Source organism: Petaurus breviceps, unplaced genomic scaffold, assembly GCF_028583685.1.
Source record: "Petaurus breviceps papuanus isolate PSGF00001 unplaced genomic scaffold, PetGlider_PUasm1.0 90808, whole genome shotgun sequence".
Lineage (NCBI taxonomy): Eukaryota > Metazoa > Chordata > Mammalia > Diprotodontia > Petauridae > Petaurus > Petaurus breviceps.
The window spans coordinates 18,289,650-18,314,956 of NW_027187349.1; the positions used below are offsets into that span (position 1 = coordinate 18,289,650).

The 25,307-nt window shown below is 35.4% G+C and overlaps 1 protein-coding gene across 3 annotated transcripts in view; it reads left to right on the forward strand.

Annotated features, from left to right (window-relative positions):
• The window catches only part of FNBP1L (formin binding protein 1 like), a 116,153-nt gene that overhangs the window by 63,399 nt on the left and 27,447 nt on the right, over nt 1-25,307 (forward strand). For all 3 annotated transcript variants that reach the window (XM_069070537.1, XM_069070535.1, XM_069070536.1), the window contains exons 2-8: nt 3,880-3,995; nt 8,900-8,953; nt 10,725-10,872; nt 11,279-11,341; nt 14,218-14,322; nt 20,281-20,409; nt 21,229-21,375. In XM_069070537.1, the coding sequence (XP_068926638.1) occupies nt 3,880-3,995; nt 8,900-8,953; nt 10,725-10,872; nt 11,279-11,341; nt 14,218-14,322; nt 20,281-20,409; nt 21,229-21,375 (762 nt within the window). The remainder of the gene's footprint in view (nt 1-3,879; nt 3,996-8,899; nt 8,954-10,724; nt 10,873-11,278; nt 11,342-14,217; nt 14,323-20,280; nt 20,410-21,228; nt 21,376-25,307) is intronic.

The window sequence follows — 25,307 nt, forward strand, 5'->3', positions numbered from 1 at the left end:
GAATCAAGTGAGCAGAACCAGGAAAACATTGTACATAGTAACATCAACATTGTATGATGATAGACTTTGATAGCTTTGAAAGACTTAGCTCTTAGCAATGCAATGATCAAAAACAATTCCAGGATTCATGATGGAAAATGCTATCCATATCCAAAGAAATAACTATGGGGTTTGAATGCAGATCGAAGCATACTATTTTTCCTTTTTTTTCTGGTGGGGGGGATGGGATTTCTTTCTCATGGTTTTCCCCTTTTGTTCTTATTCTTCTTTGCAACATGACTAGTGTGGAAATATATTTAATATGATTGTACATGTATGGCCTATGTCGGATTGCACGACCTCTTCAGGAGGGGTGATGTTTAAAAATCAAAATCTTATAAAAGTGAATGTTGAAAATGTTTTTTTAAGTAAAGATTATAGCCCCAGCAAAAACAAAAAAACAAAAAAAAAAGTTTGACTGATTAGTTGACTGTCCTTTCTGATCTACTTTTCTGTTTTGTTGGGGTTTTTTTTTTAAGTAGCAAATAGTTTTTGATGATTTCTGCTTTGTAATTACCATTTGAAGTCTAAAATGAGATTTTATTTTTTATAATTGAGATTATAGACTTTTTTTTCCCTTCTACCAAATGAAATTTGTTATTATTTTACTAGGTCTACAAAGTATCCCTTCTGTATTTTGGTAAATTAGGACTGAATTTGTAAATTACTTTAGATACTTAGATTCCCAAGTATACCCAAAATATTTATAGCAACAGTTTTTGTGATAGCTAAGAATTGGAAACAAAGTAGATGCCCATTGATTTGGGGAATGGTTAAACAAATTGTGATACATGAAGGTAATGAATATTATTGTTCTGTAAGAAATGGCAAATGTGATGAAAACAGAGAAACATAGAAAGATCTGCATGAACTGATCTATAGCAAAGTAAACAGAACCAAGGAAACAATAAAGGCAATGAATACAACAGTGTATATGGAAAGAACAAAATACTACCCTCCCCCCCCAAAAGTAAATGCAATAAAATTCTAAAGATAAGAACGACTACTCAAGAGATGTTAGACATTGCCTATTTTTCCAGGCTTTTTCAATGTATCAATCAGTTGAGCTGATTTTTCTCCCCTCTTTTAAAAACAGTACTGTTTGTTATATGGGATGACTTTTTGGAAGGGGCAAGGGTTCTGGGTGTAACTATTATGATAAAAGAAACAAAAGACAAACAAAAACTTACTTTAAAAATTTTAGATATCACAATTTATCTTTTTCATGTGACTCAACCATGAGCTGTGAATATCACTTCAATTTTGTTATTTATCTTGCAATTTTTTAGTGTAGATTTTAGATTTTAAGTGTATCTTGGTAGATTAACTCAGGTATTTTATGATATTTGTAGTTATTTTAAATGAGATCTCCCTTTCTGTTATTTGCTCCAGGTTTTTGTTATTATCATTTTGATGTACTGTTGATTTGTGGATGTCTTTTATGTAGTTTAATCTCGGACAAGTCACTCAACTTCCTTGCACCTCAGTTTGCTCATCTGTAAAATGAGGGTGGTTGGACTTGATGGAAGTCTTAGGTCCCTGCAACTCTAGATTGATGATCCTATGAATCTGCAACTTTAATGAAACTATTGATTGTGTCTGTTTCTTTGTTAATTCTTTGAGGTTTTTACTACTTTGTTTTATTAGGAAAGCTGCTCATATTTCCCTTTGCAAATAATGTTAGCTTTTAGTTTTAGAGATAGTCTGTTTATCTCATGTGTGTGTGTGTGTGTGTGTGTGTGTGTGTGTGTACAACATATATATTTTGCTTTTTGGAGAGCAGTTGGGGTTAAGTGACTTGCCCAAAGTCACACGGCTAGTGTGTCAAGTGTCTGAGGCTGGATTTGAACTCAGGTCCTCCTGACTCCAGGGCCGATGTTCTATTCACTGCACCACCTAGCCACTCCCTATCATATATATTTTTAAAAGATCCTTCTATGCCTGTGCTTTGTAGGGTTTTTATCACAAATGAATGATGCATTTTGTCACAAGTTTTTTCTGCATTTATTGATACAACAGTAGTTTTAGGAGTTTTTGTGATATGATTATTTTGTTTCCCTAATGTTGAATCATCCTTGCATCCTTGCTATATAAATCCAACAATTATCTTCTTCTACTGTTTGTCACATGATCTAACAATAACTAAATTAAGACAATTCCGTTTAATTTAAAACCATTGAAAAGTGTAAATGATTGCTTAACTATTTTTTTAAAGAGCAAACTTGTATTGCATTTAATGAAATGAATGGTATTGAAAATTATTATGGATTACTTCCATGCAAAAACTGTATAACTTGGAGCTTAAAAAACTTCACACTCAGTTGCAGCAAGCAAGGTGACTACTGACTGATGGTGATAGTTTCAGGCTTTGTCCCCATTGAGATTTGACTTCTTTTGTGTATATGGAATTAAATAATTTCTCTATATTCACTGTTTTCCCTGTATTCATTGTTAGTTTTAGTCAATACGTCGGGTTAGTCTCAATTTTGTTGATTTTTTTGATTTGAACTTTGTTTCCATTGAAAAAAGTAGATGTATTTATATGAGGGAATTGTGTTTGAAGATACGTATTTATTTTGTCCATTGTTTCTCATTCCCCCCTGAAAAGGTTCCACTCTCTTCACTCCCATCTTCCCCAAACTGTACCATAGATTGTTTTAGTATGTCAGTAGTGGAATTGCCCTGGGCATATTTAGGATGAGCCCACATCTATCAAGTTCTACCATAAAGGAAAGAAATCTTTTTAGTAAGGAAAATTCAATACAAATCTATGTCATTTATGGTTATTCCATGTTCTGTGTTTCTCTTAGCATTTCTTTTTGATATCTAAGTGGTATAGTGGCTAGAGTATTGGACTCGGAGTTAGGAAGACCTGAATTCAAATCACATCTCACATACTTTATAGCTTTGTGATCCTGGACCAAGCCACTTTATATCTTTTAGCCTCAGTTTCTTCCTCTATAAAAAGAGATAGTATTAGAACATACATAGGGTTGTTAGAATACAGTGAAATTTACATACATAAAAACACTTATCAAACTTCGAAGCACTGTATAAGTGCCAACTAATGTTGTTATCCAAAACAAAAATAATTTGTTTTGTTGTTCACTTATTAACCCAGACATTCAAAACTCAGATATTTAAATTTTGTACTGTATTTATCAGTTATTGTTATCATTCTTTTTATTTCTATATTGTTGTATATTGCAGTAGATTTTAAAGCTATTTATTTTGCTTTATAAATCTCATCTTAAACCTATATGTGACTCAGGTTAGCTTCAAAGTACAAATGAGAAAATGCACTGCCTTTCCATCTCTTCAGAAGTTGGGAGTATTAGGAGTAGGTGAAACATTGCATATGTCAGACTCAGTTGATGTGTTGGTCAGTTTTACTGAACTGCTTCTTTCCCCCTCCTTTTTTCCTCTTGCTTACAGGGGATGAGGAAGGTATATATTCAGAAATGAAGATGATTTAAAAAATTTTTTAAAATGGAGAGAGAACAGGAATATTTAATTATCAAAAAATGTTGTCTTGCCATCTCCTATGCCAAGTAATTGGGTAAATACATTTAACCATAGTAGGACAGGAAGTATGTTTATTTCACAGGAAGTGAAATGAGCAAATTTGGAGTCAGAAGTTCTGTTTTTGACTCCTGGTCCTGCTAATTAATATCTGTATTTCATTGGGAAAATATACTTTTCTGTATTTGTTTCTGTATTTAGAAAATGAGTAAGTTGAAATGGATAACCACTCGAAATTGGTGATCCTCTATCAGAAGTTGACTAAATATTTGTGAATAAATATTTAGGGCTTTAATATATTTTTTTCTTATTTTGTAGGATCAGTTTGATAATCTGGACAAGCATACACAGTGGGGAATTGACTTCCTGGAAAGATATGCAAAATTTGTTAAAGAGAGGATAGAAATTGAACAGAACTATGCGAAACAGTTGAGGTAAGTTAATTTTCCTTTTAGCTATTAAAAATTCACAACTAACAATTATTTTTGACAGATGATTGGCAGATAAATATAATCAGAGGAGAAAGCTTATGTTCTTAATTTATGCACTCTCATTTGTTGCTTTTGTTCAGTATGACTTTTTTCCCCAGATGCTTATGCTTACTGCTAATATGAATGATCACTTTTCTTTTTTCTTCTTAAACCTGAAAGAAAATTTTTGCAAAATTTGGGAATTAGAGGAAGCCTTAGAGTGCAACTCATACACAGAGAGAAATCCCTTCAATATCACTGATGAGTCAAGTGGGTCATCCATCTTCTGTTTGAAAATCTCCAATGAGGATGATGAACTCTGCACTACTTCTGTTTTTTTTTGGGTTTTTTGGAGGGCAGTTGGGGTTGACTTGCCCAAAATCACATGGCTAGTAATCTTGTCAAGTGTCTGAGGTTGGATTTGCACTTAGGTCCTCCTGGCTCCAGGGCCAGTGCTCTATTCACTGCACCACCTAGCCACCCCAAACTCCGTACTACTTGAAGCAACTTCATTCTACTGTGGGACATCAGGGATTATTAGAAAGTTTTTCCTTATATCAGTCCAAAGTCTACCTTTTCAGTTTCCATCCATTGTTCAAATTTTTGTCCTCTGGGGCTAAGCAGGAAAAGTTAAGTCTCTTTTTTTCCAAGACAGCTTGAAAACTACTATCAGGTACCCTCCAAATCTTCTTTACTTCAAACTAAATATCTTTATTCAGCTGATCTTTTGACCTGATTTTCACTCCACTTTCTGTCCTGGCTGCCTCTTTCTGGATGAACTCAAATTTACCAAATATCCTTCCTGAGATGTGATGTCCAGAGCTGAATAAAGTACTTTGGATGTGACTTGTCCATAGTCCAGTGGACTCCCTTGTTCTGGTCACTGTTACTCTGTTAATACAATCTAAGGCCACATTAGCTTTTTTATTTTCCTTTTTCCTTCCATATTATATTTTTGACTCATTAATCTTGTACATAATAGTGTCTGAATCTTTCCCCCACAATCTGTAGTTTGTAGAGAAGATACAGCCTCTATTTATGAAGTTGATTCTTAAAATCTAAGTTTAGGATTTCTTATTTATCTTTATTACATTCTGTCTGCCTAGATTTGGCTCATTTTTCTAGCCTTTTGTGATCTTTCTGTATCTTGACATTGTTTTTCAATGAATTCCCTATAATTATTTCTTTCATATATTTCCTAGGCTGCTAGTGTATTCATTGGTTCAATCCTAATACTGATCTGCATAGAAGGTTTAACCTGCTCTGTTTTTCTGTCTGGGGCCTACCTCGTTTATTGTGAGCTGATGGCCCTCCATTCCTGGAGGCTCACCATATTGTTACCAGACACCTGATCAGCTTTACTACTCCTGCAGCTCAGAATTCCCCAACTCAAACCTTCCACTAGCCTTGCCCTCCTCAGCAGCAAAGATTACAGTATGGGCCATCATATGTGCTGCAGACAAGTTTAAAGTTAACACTTTGAACATCCCTTTTATCTTTTAAGTTATTTCTTACTTCTGCTCATTCTTTCCTAGTGAGGGAGGTACAACTTTCTTTTGGAGAGGTACAAAACTACAATCCACTATTACAGGGAAACACAACCCCTCTTCAGTTCCTCTTTAAGAGATGTAATACTAAATAGGAACTTTTATTTCATTGTATTTGTTTTTCATTTTAGAAACTGTCAGTTTATCACAACATCATAGAGGCTGTAATGGTAATTAGAGCTGTAAGGAATGCCAGAGGCCATCTAATCTAGCCCCCTCTTTTTACAGATGAGAAAACTGAGGTCTGGAAGTTTAAATGACTTGTCCAAAATCACAGTAAGTGGCAGGGCTAGGATTTGAAATGGATCCTTTGACTAGAGCTGTTGTGCCATGATGTCTCACCACTGTTTTAAAAATATACACATACATTCTTGTATGTGTACATACATATACATATACACATACATATACATATACACAGATGTATATATACATATACATATACACTGTTTTTCTTGTCTTGTTTTTAATAGTGTTATCAATGTTGGAGTCACATGTTGTAAATATATTCTTTCTAGTTCTTGTCTACAAAGTTTTCCTTAATCCCTTTGATTTTCTTTTCTTCTTGACCTGTCAGCTACATGGAGGTAGAGGCAGAGATATGGAAGACAAGTAACTTGTGGCTTTATCGTCACGTGCCTTTTTTCCCCTTATGCCATTTGAGATGTCTTCTTACTTGTTGATGTAGTTATTACAGAGTTTGACTTACATTTGTTTCCTTGAGTAGCAATGGAAGGAATGCAGGACTTGGAAATCCAACTCTTGTATCTTTTATCTTTTAAAAAATCTCTTCATGTAATCTCTGCAATACCTTACACTTAAGAATAGTTTTCTTTAGAGTTGTTCACTCTGCACTTTCATTCCACTTCAAATAAATGTTCCAGAATTTATCACAGAGGCAGTAACCTGATATGAATATTAAATATTCCTCCTGTATTGACTTACCTGAAATAGAATCAGAGAATGAGCTTGCAAGTATTAAGAAATTGAATAAGCTCAAAGGAATGTATGTGTATATTTTTGTATGTATGTTATAATTGTATGAAATAGACACTATAGCTTCAAATGAGAAACAATTGAATGACCTTACTTTGTTGAAAATAACTATTTGTAAAGGCAGAACCAAGATGCTGGAGTAGCAGGATAGAGAATTCTCTGTCTCCATTCCCACACACTACTCCTTCATATTGATTTAGCAAATGCACTGGATTAATTCTTTTTTTTTTTTTCCTTCTTGGAGGGCAATTGGGGTTAAGTAACTTGCCCAAGGTTACACGGCTAGTTTTTTTGTATGGGTGTTAAGTGTCTGAGGCTGGAACCAAACTCAGGTCTTCCTGACTCCAGGGCTGGCGCTTTTCTCACTGCGCCACCTAGCTGCCCCCACTGGATTAATTCTTGTTCAGGAAATCCAAGAAAAAAATCACAGATTTGTGGCCCACTTTGGCATAGGGAGACAGAGAGGTCTGTGGACAATGGGGACAGGCTCTGTCCAGGAAAGTACTGTGCAGAGCTTTCTAGCCCAGGGAGAAGCTCTTTACAAGGACAAGAAGAGTTTCCAGATTGAGCCTAAATGACCCTGAACTTGTGTAGGGTATATAGTAACAGGTACCATTTGGCAGTTTAGTTATTACCCACTCGTTGATGGTCACAGATCCAAGGCTTACTGAGGAGGTGGCCTGTGCCTGAGGGTGGTATTCCAGGGTGAGGAGTGGTTATGGGCTCTATCCTGTATGTCCAGTAAGGAGTAAGTTTAGAAGCCTTCAGTACCAGGGGGGTTTAGACTCTAGAGCAGAAGAGGGTTTCACTTCCAGTTTCCAGTCTAATCTAAAGCCTGTTGAGGAATAACTAGGGCAGTTACGCAGTGACAACAACATTGAGAAGACAAACAATTCTGAAAGAATAGGACCTTTGATCATAGTAATGACCAGCCATTCATATTCTCATTCACTCAGACTCACTTTCTCCCTGTACCCTCCAGTATAGAAATTTGTTTTGCTTGATCAGACAGGAATTTTAGGATTTTATTTTTCTTTCTTTCTCAATTGAAGAGGAGAGGGCAAGAGTTAAGGAGGGAGAGAAGGCAGATTTTCGTGGATTGAAAAAATTTTAATTAAAAATAATTATTTGCTTTTAATAAATTTGGTGTCCAGGTCAGTAATTCATTTGCTTTTTTTCTACATAATTTATAGTATTCCCATTGTAAAATAGTTTTTGCATGTGCATTTTGACTATATTCTAGAAAAGCACAGAGCTAGAAAGCAAAACAATTGGAAAGAACACCTTGTCCAGTCTTCTCACTTAACACATGATAAAACTGATTCCTAGAAAGGTAAAGTGAATTGTCTCCATGAAGATAATTTTTTAATGAATTTTATACCATAACTGAAATCTCTAATGTTCTTTTAAGTAGTCCATACTGCCTTTCCAATTAAATTTGATTAAATTTCAAGAGTATTTATTGAGTACCTACTATGTGCCAGGTACTGTGCTAGGTTGACATAGTCTCGGTCCTTACAGACCTTATATTCTATTCTACAGTATAATTTAACTTGTCTTTAGATTTTGGTAGTGGCTAGGATTACCAAAATCAAATCTAAAAAGAAGGAAAAAGTTCTATGAAGAGAAATCATAAGCATTCTCTATCATTACTACCAGCCTTTATCACCATTTCCATTCAGTACGGCGCTTTATTTTCATATGGAATAGCCCAAATATAATTTTACTTTAATTTGGTCACAGATTCTTAACAGTTTCTACAATAAAATACTAAACAATGAGGTTAAATACTGAGTAACACTCACGGTGGTCATTTGATTGTAGTATTTTATTTTTAGTATTGAATAGAATCATAGATTTAGATTTGGAAGTGACCTTAGGGGTCGTCCAATCTAGTACCCTCATTTTATAAGTGAAGAAACTGAGGCCTAGAGAACTTAAATGAATTGCCCAGGATTCCACATTCCAGATTTTGGAACTGCCTAGTGTTTGAACCCAGATCCTGTGATTTCAAATCTAGCACTCTCTTCTCTACACCATACTGCCTCTAGCATAAATGCTTCAGAGAATGTGTGCTAAATGTGTGCTCTATTTCACATGCTATAAACCCAAACCAGATAAATTTGGTTTATTATTATTTTGTTCTATTTTTTAAAAGTATTTTTCAACTAAAGAAAATAATGCAAAAGTGTTTTAATGCCGTTCAGAAGTGAATAGTATGTGCCATAAGGGGAGTTCTCTAGAGTAGAGATAGAGAATTTCATAATATTTTTATGCAATTGATAGAATGTGCATAATTTCCTTTATGTCTTTCCCTCCATTTAGGAATCTGGTTAAGAAATACTGCCCTAAGCGTTCATCCAAAGATGAAGAGCCTAGGTAAAGTACATGTTTTTGGTATCTATTTATAAAATGTCTGTTTACTTACCTGACAATGTAATGTCATAATGCAATTATATAACTCAACTCTAGCCAAAATAATAAACTCCTCATGAGCTTTTTATAGATTGCCAATTCTTTTAGTTATGATGATATATAGAATCTTTGATATTATCAGTAAACTTGTTAATCCTTGAATCAGTTGTAAAAAGATACTCAACTAATATGAATAGTACCTTAGAAGCTAGGCTAGATATAAAGGATATTACTTCATGATGTTTACTGAAAAATGAATAAGATTTTCTTAATTACCGGAAGGATAAGCTATTTTAAAGAAAAATTTGAAGTGATTTGTCTTTTGCCTTTTGTTTATGGTAGCTTTATGTTGTACTTTCCAACATTATTCCAAAATTAATTTCATTTTTGTATTTTTGATAATTTTGTGTTAAGAAATTTATATGCTAATTCTGTGAAAAGGAGCCACTGGTTCCTTTTTTATAAACATCTCTTTAAATGAGCTTGATGAACTGCTTTCTGAAATAGTCTAAATGAAAGTTGTCAAATGAAATACAGACCACATGTCTGTATTTTACACTGTCACAATCTTCATACCTTATTTTATAGTGGTTTTTGCTTTATTCTTTTCGGTGGAGAAAATATTCTGTTAACTAAATAGGAGAAAAGGAAAACAGCTTTTCAGAGTAATTATAATTTCCTCAACAGAATAAGAGAAACTAGAAGTCCAGTACTAGCTTTTTGTCAAGGTTATTTATATAGCAAACTTTTATTAAGTACTTACTATTTTCAGTGCAATGATCTAGGCATAGAAGATAGAATGGGTTGTATGCACAACTAACTTAGATATACAATAGACAGATATATAATTGTAATTTAGAAGCATAAGTGAAATGTGCATAATCCAGAAATCCCTTAAGGAGAAAGGAAGAAAACAGACCTCACAAGCTTTTCTCTCTCTCTCTCTCTCTCTCTCTCTCACATACACACACACACGTATACATGTATACACATATGCATAATTAGGATTACCTGACATGAGAAGTCAGGATTCTTAAGTTCGTTATAAATTTCTGAGCTATCAGACCACCATATTAGCAATATTTCACGATTAATAAAAGGTAATCAAAATATAAAAAGTAGATCTGTGTATTTTAATATGGTGACTCTCTGTTTCTCTCCTTCCCTCCACACACATTCTTTACCCTTATTTTTGCCCCCTTTATCCCCGTTTTTAGTGCCAGCCATAATGGCACCTTACTTCCCTTCAGGCGGTGGGCAGACAAACAGGCAGCTGTGTCCAGAGCTGATACAAAAGTTGTCCTGTAAATCACCCATCGGGATGCACTTGAGTGGTATGATTGGCAGGTTCCACCCTGGCGCAAGCACATCATCTCTGCAACAAGTTCAGCTTCCAAGCCTAGGAACCCAAGTTCATTCCCAAGGTCAGGCCAGTAATTTGACATCTTCAGCAATTACCAGTATGCTGAAAGGGTCTGCAGGTAGTATTTTTCTTTCTTTTCCACACCAAATATCATTTTACTTATAAATTAAGATTACTTCAAGAGGTCTGGAAGTATGTGTCCATTTAAAATCTAGTGTAGGATCTTCCTATTTGAAGTTTGTAAGAGTTTAAATGTAATTAAGATGAATATATTAACAATTGTCATCACCCCAAATTCTATTTATACTTCACTAAAGACATCCTCAATGAATATAAAAGTCTACGTTATACTTTAACATTTGTTTTTGACAGGTTTACCTCTTGTATAGCCTTTTTTAACATCCTTAATGAGTTAAATGACTATGCTGGACAACGAGAAGTAGTAGCAGAAGAAATGGGACACAGAGTATATGGTGAATTAATGAGATATTCTCATGATCTGAAAACAGAAAGAAAAATGGTAATTACTGTATTTTGTATCCATGTACAATAGTCAAAATATCATAATTGAGGAAAATCACTAGCTTACTTAATTTTAATATATTTTTTCAGCATAGAATGATTTTCTCTTATCCTAGAACTTATAATGGTTTAATGATATTGTTAAGAGAATTTTACTTGCCTAATTTGTACAGTCCTTTTTAGTTTCAGATAGTAATCCATTTTATGAGATTATGCCCATTGATAACTTCATAATTATTTCCTGTAACAAGAGGTTATCACTTGAATAGTAATCTCTTTCCATGTCTCGATAGAATTCATTTATCAACAAGGCTTTTAAAAAATTATATAAACATTATGTAGAAAATTTTTATTTAGTTAGTTTTTAAATATAGTTTCGTTTTCTATTCTTTTGCACTTTTTAGCATCTCCAAGAAGGACGAAAAGCTCAGCAATATCTTGACATGTGCTGGAAACAGATGGATAATGTGAGTTTTAATATTCATTTTTTTTTAAAGCAATTGGGGTTAAGTAACTTGCTCAAGGTTAAACAGCCAATTATTTCTGGGTGTGGTGCTAAATATCAGAGCCTAGATTCGATCCCAGGTCATCCCGACGCTGGGGCCGGTGCTCTTACTCATTGCGCCACCTGGCCGCCCCAATATTCACATTATTAATCTATAGTTTTGTTAGACCCTTTTGGTTCTTACGCGTATTTTGTGTTCTGCATCTTTCTGAGTTTGTGTCAATGTAATTATTGAAAATCTACATTAGATTTATGATGTGATAGCTTATAAAATAGTAAGCAGAATATTTAGTTGTGGGTGTCTTTGCTTTGTTTTTACTAGAAATTTGAGTTCTACAACTTATGTATGAATGCTCAAAATAATAATGTTTTGCCATTTTAAACTTTGGAAGGAGTTCTTGTTTCCTCTACAGTGACTCCTAGAAAATTTAAAGATAAAGTTGAAGAGGCAAAATAGTTAGTTACTGATTTTGGAATAAAAAAGCCCCTGGGTTCAAGGTCCACCTCTGATAGGTATTGATTGCATAACCCTCAATCACTTAACCTTTCAGTTCCTCAGACAATTCTGAGACAAACTGCAAAGAACATGGTGATCTGTGTTGATTGGTAAACTCTTCACTGGGTGTTCCCTACCCCGAAATCACAGGTCTAGTCTAACCAGGGGAGAAAAACTATTTTATGGCATATAAAAATGAGTCAAATTTAATATAATGTTAAATTATTCATTCTTAAAATACTTATTAAGTACCTGTGTGCCAAACATCATGGCCAAAAAACCAATGAAATAGGGGAACCAGAAGCCCCCATTCTCCTCCTGACCCATAGTCCCTGTTTCCCTTTCACAAGTTTTCTGTGGGCCTCAGCTCTCCTAGTTTCTTAGTTTGAAGAGGGTATGGACGCTCACTCTATTCCTTTCAGTAAGATGAAGGACCAGAATTATCAGGCCTTATCAGCTATCCTGCTACTATGCCGTATGGCCACTGGCATGTATATGTTAAAAAAGCACTTAATAAATTCTTTATCTCTAATGTGGCATGAGGTCACTAATGGAATACTTCTGGGATCTGTGCTTGCCCTGTTCTGTTTAATGTCTTTTTCTCAATGACTTGGACAAAGGCATAGATGATATACTCATCGAATTACAGATGACGCAAAGTAGGAAGAAATAACCAACACAATGGATGTCAGAATCAAGATCCAAAATGAACTTGACAGTCAAGAGCCTTGGATCAAATCTAACAGTATAAAAGTTAATAGCAATAAATAATTGTCTTTGCACTTGGATGTAAAAAAATCAAGTTAAAAAATAGAAAATAGGGGAGTCTTGGATAGACAGCAATCCGTGAAAAAGATCTGGGGTTTCAGACTCCAGTACTTACTCCATTTGAGTCATTTTTGTGATGTAGCAGCTAAAAAAGCTGGTTCAGTCTTGGGCTTCATTAAAAGAAATGTGACATCCAAAACAAGGAAGATGATATTTTCACTGTTTTCCTTATACTTCATTTGGACTTGTTGTATTTCCTTCTGGGCACCACAGTTTAAGAAGGTCATTGATAATTTGGAGCCTATCCAAATAAAGGTAACTATGATGGTGAAGGTTCTTGATTCCTTGTCATGAAGATTGGATGAAGGAATTGGGCATTAACCTGGAGAAGGGAATATTCAGAGGAGAGAGGAGAATAATCTTCAAGAATTTGAAGGGCTGTCATATGGAAGAAGGGTTGAATTTTCTCTATTTGGCCCCAGAGACAGATCAAGAAGCAATGGGAGAAGTTGCAAAGTGACTCATTTAGACTTGAGTGAGGAAAGCTTCCTAGTACTTAGAACTGTTCAAAAAATGAAATGGCTGCTTCAGGAAGTCGTGGGTTCCCCCACATCTGAGGTATTAAAATGGAGACTGTATGACCTCAATTATCACGGATTCCTTTTTCCATGGGTTGAACTAGAGGACTGTTGAGGTTCTTTAGTGCTCTGATTCTGTGATTCTGTGAATAGGTCCATATCCTTAGAGAGCATCTATCCATTATTCTTCCACCTTTTCTTCATTTTCCTTTTATTCTTCTCCTGTTATACCAATGCATCCCTAAAACCAAAACTTTCACTTTCTTTATCTTCATCACAAATCTAGAACTGAATGTTTTGGTTTTATTGTTGGGAGATGGGGAAGTATAAATCTGTTTACTTAAAAACCCCACTCTAAGAAGGTTATTGAGAGGGAAAAAATGTTCAAAAGTGCTCATAGCAGCATTGTGAATAGAAATCTAAACAGCTGAAGATAAAATGTGTCCAGTGACCAAGACATAATGATAATAGATATTATGTGACACAAGGAATGACAGATGGGAATAATTAATAGAAATGGGCAAAGGCTTATACATGATACAGAGTGACTAGAGTCAAAGAACAATAGATAAAATGATGACAATGTAAATAAAGTCACTGTAGAGCAGAGGTTCTTAATTTGGTGTCTTTTTAAAAAAATAACTTAAATTTAAACATAATTGGGTCTCTTTGTAATCCTATATATTTTGTTTTTTGTAAATTGTATTTTAAAAGCATTTACGATTTAAAATTGTATTTTAAAAACATTATTATAAGGAGTCTGTAGGCTTTTACCAGATTGCCAAAAGGGACCCATTGACATAGAAAAGGTTACGAACCCCTGTTGTAGTGGAAGCAGACATCCAATCATGTACAAAGGTGGCCTTTATCTTTAGAAGGTGCCTTTTGCAATGTCTAACATTTAAGACAAGTACACTGATTTTAACATACAAAAGGATTGCTTAATAATTGAGTCAACTTAATTTCATGGTCAATGTCATACTTTTACATCTGCAGAGTAAAAAGAAGTTTGAGAGGGAGTGCAGAGAGGCAGAAAAGGCTCAGCAGAGCTATGAAAGATTGGACAATGACACCAATGCAACCAAGGCAGATGTGGAAAAGGTAAGATGCCTAAAAATCAGAAATTGACTTTGAGGTTAAAAGAGGATCTTACATGCTTCTCTCAGCCAAATCAGCGCTGATTTGCAGTTTCTTTGGTATTTTAAAAGTTGGGTTTTTTTTTGGATCCTGTAGATATTATGTATTTGATGTTATAAAGTCACCATAATTTGAGGAGTCAGTGATTGTCTTATGTGTTATATGCATAGACATAATTGTTGTTTTCAAAAAGTTTCTGTTTCAGGAAAAGTAGGGTAGAAAACATGCTTATAAATTAAAAATGAATGAATGAATGAAAGAATTTATCATTTTGTACTAGGCCTTGTCCCTAAGTGCCTGGAACAAATAAAACACCCAAAACAATTCCTTTCTTCAGAGATAAGAATAAATTAGGTTCAGACTATTTACCAAAATAAGCTTCAGTGGATACCTGACCTACATATAAAAGAATACATCATGGAAAAATTAGAGGAACAAGGAAGAAATCACCTTTCAAATCTATAGAGTGGGGAAACGTTCAAGACCAAAAAAACAGAGGGTGAAAGAAGAAAAATAATGTACAATTTTGAGTATATGAAATTTTAAAAGGCTTTGCACAAACAATTCCCATGCAGCTAAAATTAGAAGGGAAACAGTTGCAGCATGTTTTCCTGATAAAGGACACATTGCCAAGATACATATGGAGCTGATTTAAAACAATGAGAATAGGATCCATTCACCAGTTGATAAATGGTCAAAAAATAGGCAGTCTTCAAAGAAAGGCATCCAAGCCATCAGGTCATATGAAAAATGTTCCAAATCATTGGTAATTGAGAAATGTAAATTAAAACAAACGTGAAGCTCCATCTCACATCTATCAAATTAGCAAAATTTTCAGAAAAGGAAAATAGCAGATGTTTGAAGAGTTGCAAGAAAAGAGACATTTTGATATTGGTGACAATGTGAATTGCCTGGACAAAAGCAGTAAAATTCCTAGAGTGTGCATATTCTTCGACCCAGGGATACCATTACTACCTCCAAGAGATCCAAGGGTGGGGGGGGTGGAAGTTCTATATGTACAAAAATATTTATAGCAGCTTTTATTGTTGTGGCAAAGAAATGGAAGCTAAGGGGATGCCCATTAGTTGGTGAATGGCTTACCAAATTATGGTATATGAAGGAATAATATTGTTATAAGAAATTAAGAAAGGAATGCTTTTAGAGAAACCAGGGATATTTGTATGGACTGATGGAGAGTGAAGTGAACCAAAACAAGAAGAACAATTTATACTTTAATGTCAGTATTGTAAAAATCAGTGATTTTGAAAGACTTAAGCACTTCCATAGGACTGATGATGAAGAAAGCTGACCATCTCATTAAGGAGAGGTAATAGGACCCAGTATGCACGATGAGATACAATTTTGGACGTGGCCACTGTGACAGTCTATTTTATTTGGCTGTGTTTATTATAAAAATGTTTTATTATTTTCTTTATTCCTCATTGGGAAAGAAGAAACAGAAAAAAATAAATGCTTGGTAATTGAAAAAAAAAGCAACAAAAAGAAAAGAAAATTGACAACTGAGTGGAGAATGGATTGTAATGGGGAGAGCTCTGAGATAGGCAGTCCAGGTCAAAGGCTATAGTAGTAGTCCAGATGAGAAGTTATAAGGACTTGCACTATGGTGATGGCTGTATGAGTGGAGATAGGGACAAGATATAAGAGATGTTGTGGAAGCAGCAGTTACAGCATTTGGCAGTGTCTTGGATACTTGGGCTAAGTGTGAATGAGGAGTTGAAGGTGACATTGAAGTTGTCAGCCTGGATGACTGAAGATGGGGTGCCCTCAACTTGACTTTGAGTGATAAGAGGTTCATGAGGGGATGCTTGAAGGGAAAGATAATGAGTTCTCTTTTGGACATGTTGAATTTGTGATACCTGCAGGATATCTAGTTTATTATATCCAGAGGCAGTTGGAGAAGTGTGAGTGTAGCCCAGCAGAAAAACCAGGACTTGATTTTTCTTGGAATCACCTAGCCCAAAATGATAATTGAATTAATGAGAGCTGATGAAATCACCAAGTGAAACAGTATAGAATGAAAAGAGATGGGGGAGTAGGACAAAACCTTGAGGAGATGCATTATTTTTTAAAAAATAATTTATTTTAAACTTAAATGCTAAAACTTAAATACACAGTGATAAAAGAAACATAAACTCAAATATGAAAAAGTTAAATGCAAAATAAGAAAAAGCATTGCTACAAATACAGCAGTATGTAAGAGAGGATTCAAAATATACAGCAGAGATGCAATATTGATGGATGTGATCTGGGTACATAATCAGCAGAGAAGACAGGAATAATTGAACATATTATAAGAGAAGAAGTAGAAGGTGATTGACAGTGTTGAGGGTTACAGAGAGGTCAAGGAGGATTAGGATTGCCAAAAGGCCATTTGATTTAGGAATTAAGAGATTATTGGTAATTTTGGGGACAGCACATTTGTTTAATGTCTTGGTCTGAATTCAGCTATTCTGCAGAAGGCTTAAAAGAGTGAGAGGAGAGGAGATAAAGGTACTTAGAGATTTCATTCTCTCTCTCTTTTTTTTTTTTGTGGGCAGTTGGGGGTTAAATGACTTACCCAAAGTCACACAGCTAGTAGGTGTGTCAGGTGTCTCAGGCCGGATTTGAATTTAGGTCCTCCTGACTCCAGGGCTGGTGCTGTATTCACTGTGCCACCTAGCCACTCCAAGATTTCATGCTCAAAGAGTTTAGTCCAGAAGGAAAGCATAGATATAGGATGATAGATGATTGGATCAAATGAGAGTTTCTTAAAGATGGGTGAGATATGAGAATTTAGGTAATAGGGAAAGAGCTAGTAGATAGAAAATGAAAATTAGAGTGAGAGTGGGCAGGATAGTAGGGATGGTCATGGGTGCATATAGAAGTTTTGCCTTTATAAGAAGGAACCCCTTTTCATTTGAAACTAGAATGATGGAGGGAGATTGTAAAGAAGATGTCTAAGTGATATGAAATGAGGAAAATGAGAAAAGATGGAAACCTTGTTGAATGGTGTCTGTTTTTTCAGTGAAATATGATAAGGTGAAGGGGTGGCTAGGTGGCCCAGTGAGTAAGAGCTCTGGCCCTGGAGTCGGGAGGATCTGGGATCGGTTCCGGCCTTAGATACTTAACACCCACACAAAATAACTGGCCGTGTAACCTTGGGCAAGTTACTTAACCCCAGTTGCTTAAAAATAAAAAAGAAATATGAGATGAAGTCCTCATTTTAGATAATAGTGAGAGAGCTTCCATCTGAAACTTGAGGAGTGATGAGAAGAGTTGGCATAATCACTGTGGAGAGTGGGAGAGGGCATTGATTAGGGAGGAATACAGTTTTTGTCTAGATGATTTGAGGTTTGAGAAAGTAAATTTGCAGTAAATTTAGTCAGCAGAAGTTCATGATTTCCTCCAACTCTTTTGAGCAGTATGTCAATAGGAGAGAAAGATACAGATGATGGGAGTAATCCAAGAATAAATGGAGCAAGAGTGTTGGCAGGACAAGGTAGCAAGGGAATCTGGGGTGGAGGATTGCATGGAGTTGAGTTGGTTCATAAAGGGTTAGATACAGGAAAGGAAAGGGAATGTAGTTGGTGCAGTAGGTGGAAAGAACTTGAAGGGTGGAGAAAATGAAGGTCTTGATGAAGAACAGAGTTAGGAATTGTAAGGCATAGAGAAAGAGAAGTTAGGTTAGATATAGAGGAGTCTCACCAGTTAGGACTCTAGAACCACAGGATGGGCACTGCTATGTCTATTAAGCACCTACTGTGTGCCAGCCACTATGCTAGGTGCTGAGAATTCAAAGGAAAAAAAAATGAAATAGTTCTTGCCTTCAAAAAACTCATATTCTTTCAGAAGAGAATGCTGTTAAGATATTGGGCTAAATTATTTCTGGTTTTCTTTTCCCTCTGCTTTTCATTCAACTATGGGTTCAGAAGGTAACATGAATGGCTGAAAAGGTAAAGCAGAAAAGTCAGGAAAGGCAAAGAGGTGGTGAAATAGAGAGAGGGAAAAATTATAAGAAGGAACATTTATACCTTTGGGGGGGGAAAATGCTTCTTCTAGTCATATTCCTTTCTCTGTCTTTGAAACTGCTGTTGACTGCTCTTTTCATGGTGGGTATAATCTAAATTTTGGGTGGGATAGAGTTAGAATTGAGAATGGAATGCTCTTTACTTCTCTTTCTGGCTGGCCCAGTTGGTTTCTAGAGTTGCATTGTTTTCCTTGCTGAAACCTGTATTGGTTGTAGATGATGTTGGGGGTTGGGAATGAAGACAGGTTCAAGAGGTTACATACATTTAGGAATTTGAACCCAGGGATAAGTTCTGCCATATAAAAAGAATAGCAAGTATAACCTTGGTGTTTATGGGTTTTGTTTGTGGAGGGTGCAGTTAGTCTTCTAATACTTGTCATTGCCCCTTCCTCTCTACCTCCTTTTTGCCCTGGAGATTTAAATCATACTGTTAAAAAATTAGCGCATTTTTTTTGCCTAGGGGAAATATGATGGCTCCTCAGGTCCATATGGTTCTTTCTGCTGCTGCCTCAGGGAATTTATATTCTATGAAAAGTTGGTAGCAGAATCATGTTATAGTGCAAAATATAGCTAGGAAATATCACAACTCACAATAAAGCTAGGAAAATTCCATACATTTGTTGCTTTTTTGCCCTAATTTGAATTTATGTTGATCTCTAGCTAATTCTTATCCTCTTTATTATTGAGGCAGAAATTCAGGTTGCCAGAAGTGTTGGGGCAAACAGACTAATAAAGTATGTTAACAGTGTCTGTTAATGGACAGGCACCAGGAGGGGAAGTTGGGAAAAATCAGATCTTATTGAGGAAGCCCCTTAGTCCTTAAAGTGGTAGGTACAACTGTTAGCTTCAGCCTGTATTTTGTGCTCTAAAATTCCAGAAAATATCTCTAGAGCCAGTGGCCCTCCCTCATCTCTCCCTTTTCTGCCTCAGCTTTTCCTTTTTCTGATTTTCCCTGTGGCACACGATCTTTCTGGCTTTGCTCTTGAGGGGTCCATTATACTAGTCAGTCTTCCTTTTAAAGACTGTCTGGCATTACTCAGTTCCACCTCCCTATCAAAGAGCAAAAAAGATCCTGAGTTCCCCTCCAGTTGGCTAGGGGGATGTTTGTGTGTCTGAACTACAAATCCCAGGGTGCCAGTGGCTTCTTAAGAGTTATGTTGTAGAAGGAATAGCAAGTAGCCAGAGTTGTTCAGAAATGTTTGATGTGTCAGTGGAGGAAAGTTAATTACTTTTAAAAGTTCAGTATAAACACTTTAGAGGATCATAAATTTTTAAGAGCCCAGAGAAACCTTAGAGATCATTTAGTCCAATTCCATAATTTTAAATGTATGGAAAAGTGAGGCCCATAGATGCTGAAGTAGTTGACCCAAGATCACATTAGTAAGAGACAGAAACAGTATTTGAATCAAGGCCCTTGGACTCCAAATTGAGGACTTTACATTATTTTCTATTTATAGAAAAGTTAGGAAATTTTCTAGAATGAACCTAGAATTAATCTTTAACAGCAGCAACAATAATAATGTTTAGTATTTATTAGTATGGTTTACATTTCATTTAATTGTTACATTGATAAAAAATGGGCTAGATGTTTTTATCTTCAGGTACTGTACAATTTAAGGCATTTGAGATAGCTATTTGTTCTGTGATGATAAGTTGGATTAGCACTTAAGAGTTAATTGTTTTAACTATCAGATCAAGTGAGTACAATTTAGGTCCAGTGATAATAAATATATTCTGGTATCTAAAAAAAAAGTCAGTACTGTTATCTTCCTAATAACCAATAGCGTATCCATTCATAAAATCTAGTCTTGGTTCATAAAAGTGTAAATCTTCAAGAATGATTTAACAATTCTTTTTTCATTTATGATGGCTTAGTCTGACATACTTCTTTGTAGGCTAAACAGCAGCTGAATCTTCGGACACATATGGCTGATGAAAATAAAAACGAATATGCTGCTCAACTTCAGAACTTTAATGGAGAACAACACAAACATTTTTACATAGTTATTCCTCAGATTTATAAGGTAAGTTTTGTAAATTAAATGAATCCTATGGTATATTTGTGAAAGGTCTTAGAATTTTACATTTTGTCTCTCAAATCCAGGACACTGGAATATTTCTAGATTAGCTGTTAACCAGAATTACCAGTAAATTAAATCTGCATGATTATATATTTCAGGAAGATTTTTTTCAGATAGAATTAAGATAATAGTCCACAGAAATGAAAAACATTTTAAAAATAAATTTTAGTTACTGTTCTTTGTCATTAAGTGTTTTGTTTAAGTAATTGGAAATCTATTGCAATGGAGTGGCTTGAGTAGTGCAATGGATAGAGTGCTGGACCTGGAAGTCAGTAAAACCTGATTTCAAATTTGGCTTCAGGGGTGGCTACATGGCTCAGTGAATAGAGCACTGGCTTTGGAGTCAGGAGGACTTGAATTCAAATCTGAACTCAGACACTTAACACTTACTAGCCATGTGACCTTGGGCAAGTTACTTAACCCCTATTGCCTTGCCTTCTCCCCTCCAAAAAAAAAACCAGCAAAAAAAAGTTTTTTAAAAATTGGCTTCAGATACTACATGTGTGACCCTGATCAAGCAATATAACCTCTGTGTGCCTCAGTTTCATTATCTATAAAATGTGGCTAATAATGGTTCCTAACTCTCAAGGTTATTGTGAGGATAAAATGAGACTGTGAAGCACTTTGTAAACCTCAAACTGCTATGTGAATTCTACTTGCTTATTGTTATTATCATTATTATTACGTCTAGTAGTATGCTACGGCTTTTGATCATCATGCCATATTCATTCATTTTCCCCTTTATAATTTCTTGATTGATAGCATCTTCAGGAAATGGATGAACGAAGAACCATCAAACTCAGTGAATGTTATAAAGGATTTGCAGATTCAGAACGTAAAGTTGTTCCAATCATCTCAAAGTGCTTGGAAGGAATGATTCATGCTGCAAAGTCAGTTGATGAAAGAAGAGTGAGTACTCTTAAGTGCCTTTTACTTGGAAGCATATGAATAAAAATATCTATAAGGTTTACGTGTTAGTGGGTATTTCTTTTCCAAGGAGAGCACTACATATTTTGAATTTTAACTGTAAGTTTAAATTCTGTTTGGTTTCAAATTACTTACTACAAAGTTGTCATTTCATTTTTCATTAGTCTTAGAATACATCATACAGAGTTCAAATGTTATTTTTAACCTTTTCTCTTCTAGAACATAATTCCTAAAAATAGGCTGCTGGGTGCTAGACTACCAGAAATGGTATAGCTGCTGTAGTAGTAGACCTCTTCATATTCTTAGAGGGCTTGTGATTGCTGTCTTCAAGTGTTTGAAAGATGTGGCCCCAGAGGCCACATGGAGGAGTAGTGGGGGAAGCTTTGAAAGAGGCAGATTTAGGCTTAAGGTAAACAAAAAGTTAACAAATAGAGCTGTTATTCAAAAGAAGGATGTATGTTTTTAGGAGATAGTAGATATTCCCTCACTGAAGGAAGATTTGCAGTCAAAGGTGAATAAGTATTTGTTGATGATATTGTGGAAGGAATGCCTATTCATTTCAATCAGACTAGATTGCCTCACTTGTCCCTTTCAACTCAGAGATTTTAGGATTCTTCTAAGGTGGGCCCTTTGCTTTAAATTTTACTCTGGCTCAAAAATCTTAAGTCAGTTACAAGGGGTGCTAAAGTATTAAGAGTGGTTCCTTGCAATCATAAATCTTTAAATTAGATGAGATGGTTAAAATTGAAATTCAAGTAAACTGACATTTATTAACTGTCTTCTGTATGTGGTTGCTAGGAGAGCTAAAATGTTTAGGTAAAACAAAGTTTTTGATTCCAGGGAGTTTACAAGACAATTGGGATACAGGAAATACATAAATAACTAGAATACAGAATAATGCATGTAAGTGAATAAAAGATCTATAGCAGTCCCTGATTCTCTGAAAATGTGAAGAGGGCAATTTCAAAATCAAAATAAAACACCTAAACTAATTTGTTACATTGAGGGTCTTTTTTCATGGTTTGAGGAATGTAGGAGTAGCTTGAAAATGTGAATGTGTTTCTGTCTTTCCTCGATTGATTTTGGAACAAAACTATGAATTGAGGCCAAAAAATTGAATTTAATTAAGTTAAAACTCTGGCACAGTTTGACAACACTCCTGACTACTCACCCATTTTCCTGCCCCATCAGCTGAAAGAAGATAACTTTAATTTCTTTCAGCCTCAACCTAACTAAATGAGCATAATGAGTGTAGCTCAAAGAAAGTTTGACTGAAATCTGTCTTGTAGATTCTTGGACCATTTGATTGTCAGGTATTTTGGACAGTTTTTAAATAATATATTTTATAAAAAGGAATAATTATAATTATATGAGATTTAATATCTGTCAGATACCTTTTGCACCATAAGTCTATAAGAAACCAAAAAAACTATTTCAATTGAGCAGACATTTATTAAGCAAATAAATCAGTAAATATTTATTAAATACCTGCTATGGTATGTGCTGCAGATAAACATACGATGAATGAAACATTCCTTACTCTGAAAGAGCTTGGATTCTAAGGTAGAAGAGACAAGGAGATCTATACACTCATACATATATGTACATAACTTGCACAATACATTGTGTGTATGTTTAGATATACATGTGTATATACAACAAATATAAATAACAAAGTTGTTATCTAGGATTGTTTAAAAGAGAAGGCACTAGCATTAAGAAAGTCTCCATATAAAAGATGGTATCTGAGTTACGTCATGAAGGAAGGAGGGGATTCTGTCTGGTAGAGGTGAGACTTGAGTGCATTCTAAGCATGGAAGGAATTGGGGGGACAGTGCAAAAAGAAAAAAGAGAAGATGAGTTTATCTGGTTTGTAGATTTTGGGGGTTGGGGGAGGGAGATTGATAGAAAGGTTGGTAGGACAACATTATATAGGACTTTAAAAGCTAAATAAAAGAGTTTATATATGCTTCTAGAACAAAGGGAGGGGACTTCCAGCAGATTACCTATTTCCCATATACTTTCTTTAGCAAAAATCTGAAATTCCCGTTGAAGTGAATAATGAACAAAAAAAATATGATGTGAAACTACAGTACGTAAGTTCTATCACAGAACTGCATAAAACAGTCAGCAGGACACCCATGGGTAATAGAAAGGGGGATCTCCAGCAAAACCAGCACCAGCACAGGCTAGTAGTGTCCAGCCTCTGAACACAACCAGCAGCAGAGACATATGTAGCCAATAAGACTATATCTAGAGGCAGTAAGTGCAGAAGGCCTCCTGAGAAAGGCCCAGGGAGGTCAGAAAACCTCAGGGTTGGGAACTTGGAGGAGGTCCCTGGGAAGCAGAATGATCAGTGACAGCATTAAGATTGGAAAAACCTAGGTGTTTAGGTTCTCTAAAATCTGTAAACTCTATCCTGAGATGCAGTAGAGGGTCCTGAAGATGTGTGCTAGGAACCTCAAAGATTCAGAGAGGTTTAAGTTTGGGAATAAGGAAGTCCTGTAAAAGAACTCGGGTGACCCAGGGTGAGATTCCAGATGAACAGGCTACCCAATCCATATGTAGAAGGTAGCACAGCACAAAGTCCCAATTCAGGAGCTAAAACTGAAGGATCAAAGAAAATACCAAACAGTATACAAATTAATGTGTACGTAGAAATTTAACCCTCCCTCTCTCCCAAAAGGAACAAGTATCTTTGTAACAACTGCAAGCAATGATTCAAAGGGAAAAAAATGGATTTTTCACAAGGGCTATATGAGTATCTAGAATAAATGAAGCAAGAGATAAAAAATGAAACCTGTAGTTAAAAAATGCAAAAAACCAAATCAGATATAATGTAAGAATCATTGAACTCCCTGAAAACCATGATTTTGAGCTTGGACACTGATTCAAGAAGCAATAAATGAAGAAAAAAAAGAACATTAACACAAGCCATGTGACCTTGGGCAAGTCACTTAACCCTAATTGCCCTGCCTTCCCCCCTCCAAAAAAAAGCAAAAAAAAAAAAAATGAAATGATCTAGATCTCTTAGAAACAGAAGCCCAAGTAAAGAGAGGAAGATGCCACCTTCTAAAAGAAACTCCAAAAGGAAAAGTCCCAGCAATATCACAGGTAAAACCCCCAGCTCCTATATGACTGGGGAAAAAGTGCAAACACTCAGCTTAAAAAGCAGTTTTGAGTGCTTGGGATCCACTCGGGTTAAGCCAAGACCTTTCAGTCACCAATAAGGGGGAGGAAGTCTTGGATGACAGTGTTCTACAAACCGAAAAGTGACCACAAGTCAGTGTGTCATCCTTAAAGGGGAAAAAAAAGTGTCTTCAGTGGTGTAGAGGATTTTCATGCATTTCTGATGAAAAGACCAGAGTTGAGTAAGAACTTTTAAATACAACAAAAGTCCAGAAAACCTAAAAAGCTAAATTAATTTGCGCAATTGGAATGAGATTATGACAATAGAACCTGGATGCAAGGGGTTGAAGAGTGTGTGGGAGATCATAAAGGGAGAGAATTGTTATAGAAGTCTAACTATGTAAATAAGAGACATCTGATAACTTCAGAAGGTGGTGGGGACAAGTGGAGGGGACAAAGGGAGGTTTTTTAAGTGTAAGGGAAATCTTAACATTGTAAGCAGTGAAAAAAAAAAGGTAGCAGAAAGGAAATATTGAAAATTAGGGAAAGAGAATGACCAAATGTGAAAGCTCACTGAGACCCAAGGGGATGGGATAAAGGGTATCTGTCACCAGCACAAAATGTAGAGTTTGTACTGAAAGGGTTTGATTCTTGAAATAGGTTTTTTTCCCCCTGTTAAAAAGTTGGTTAACATTGTAAAAAGGAGATTCAATATTAGTGGACAGCTTTGAAATTTCTGAAGTAATTTATTTGAAATTATCCTAGGAACCAAGATAAGAAAACAC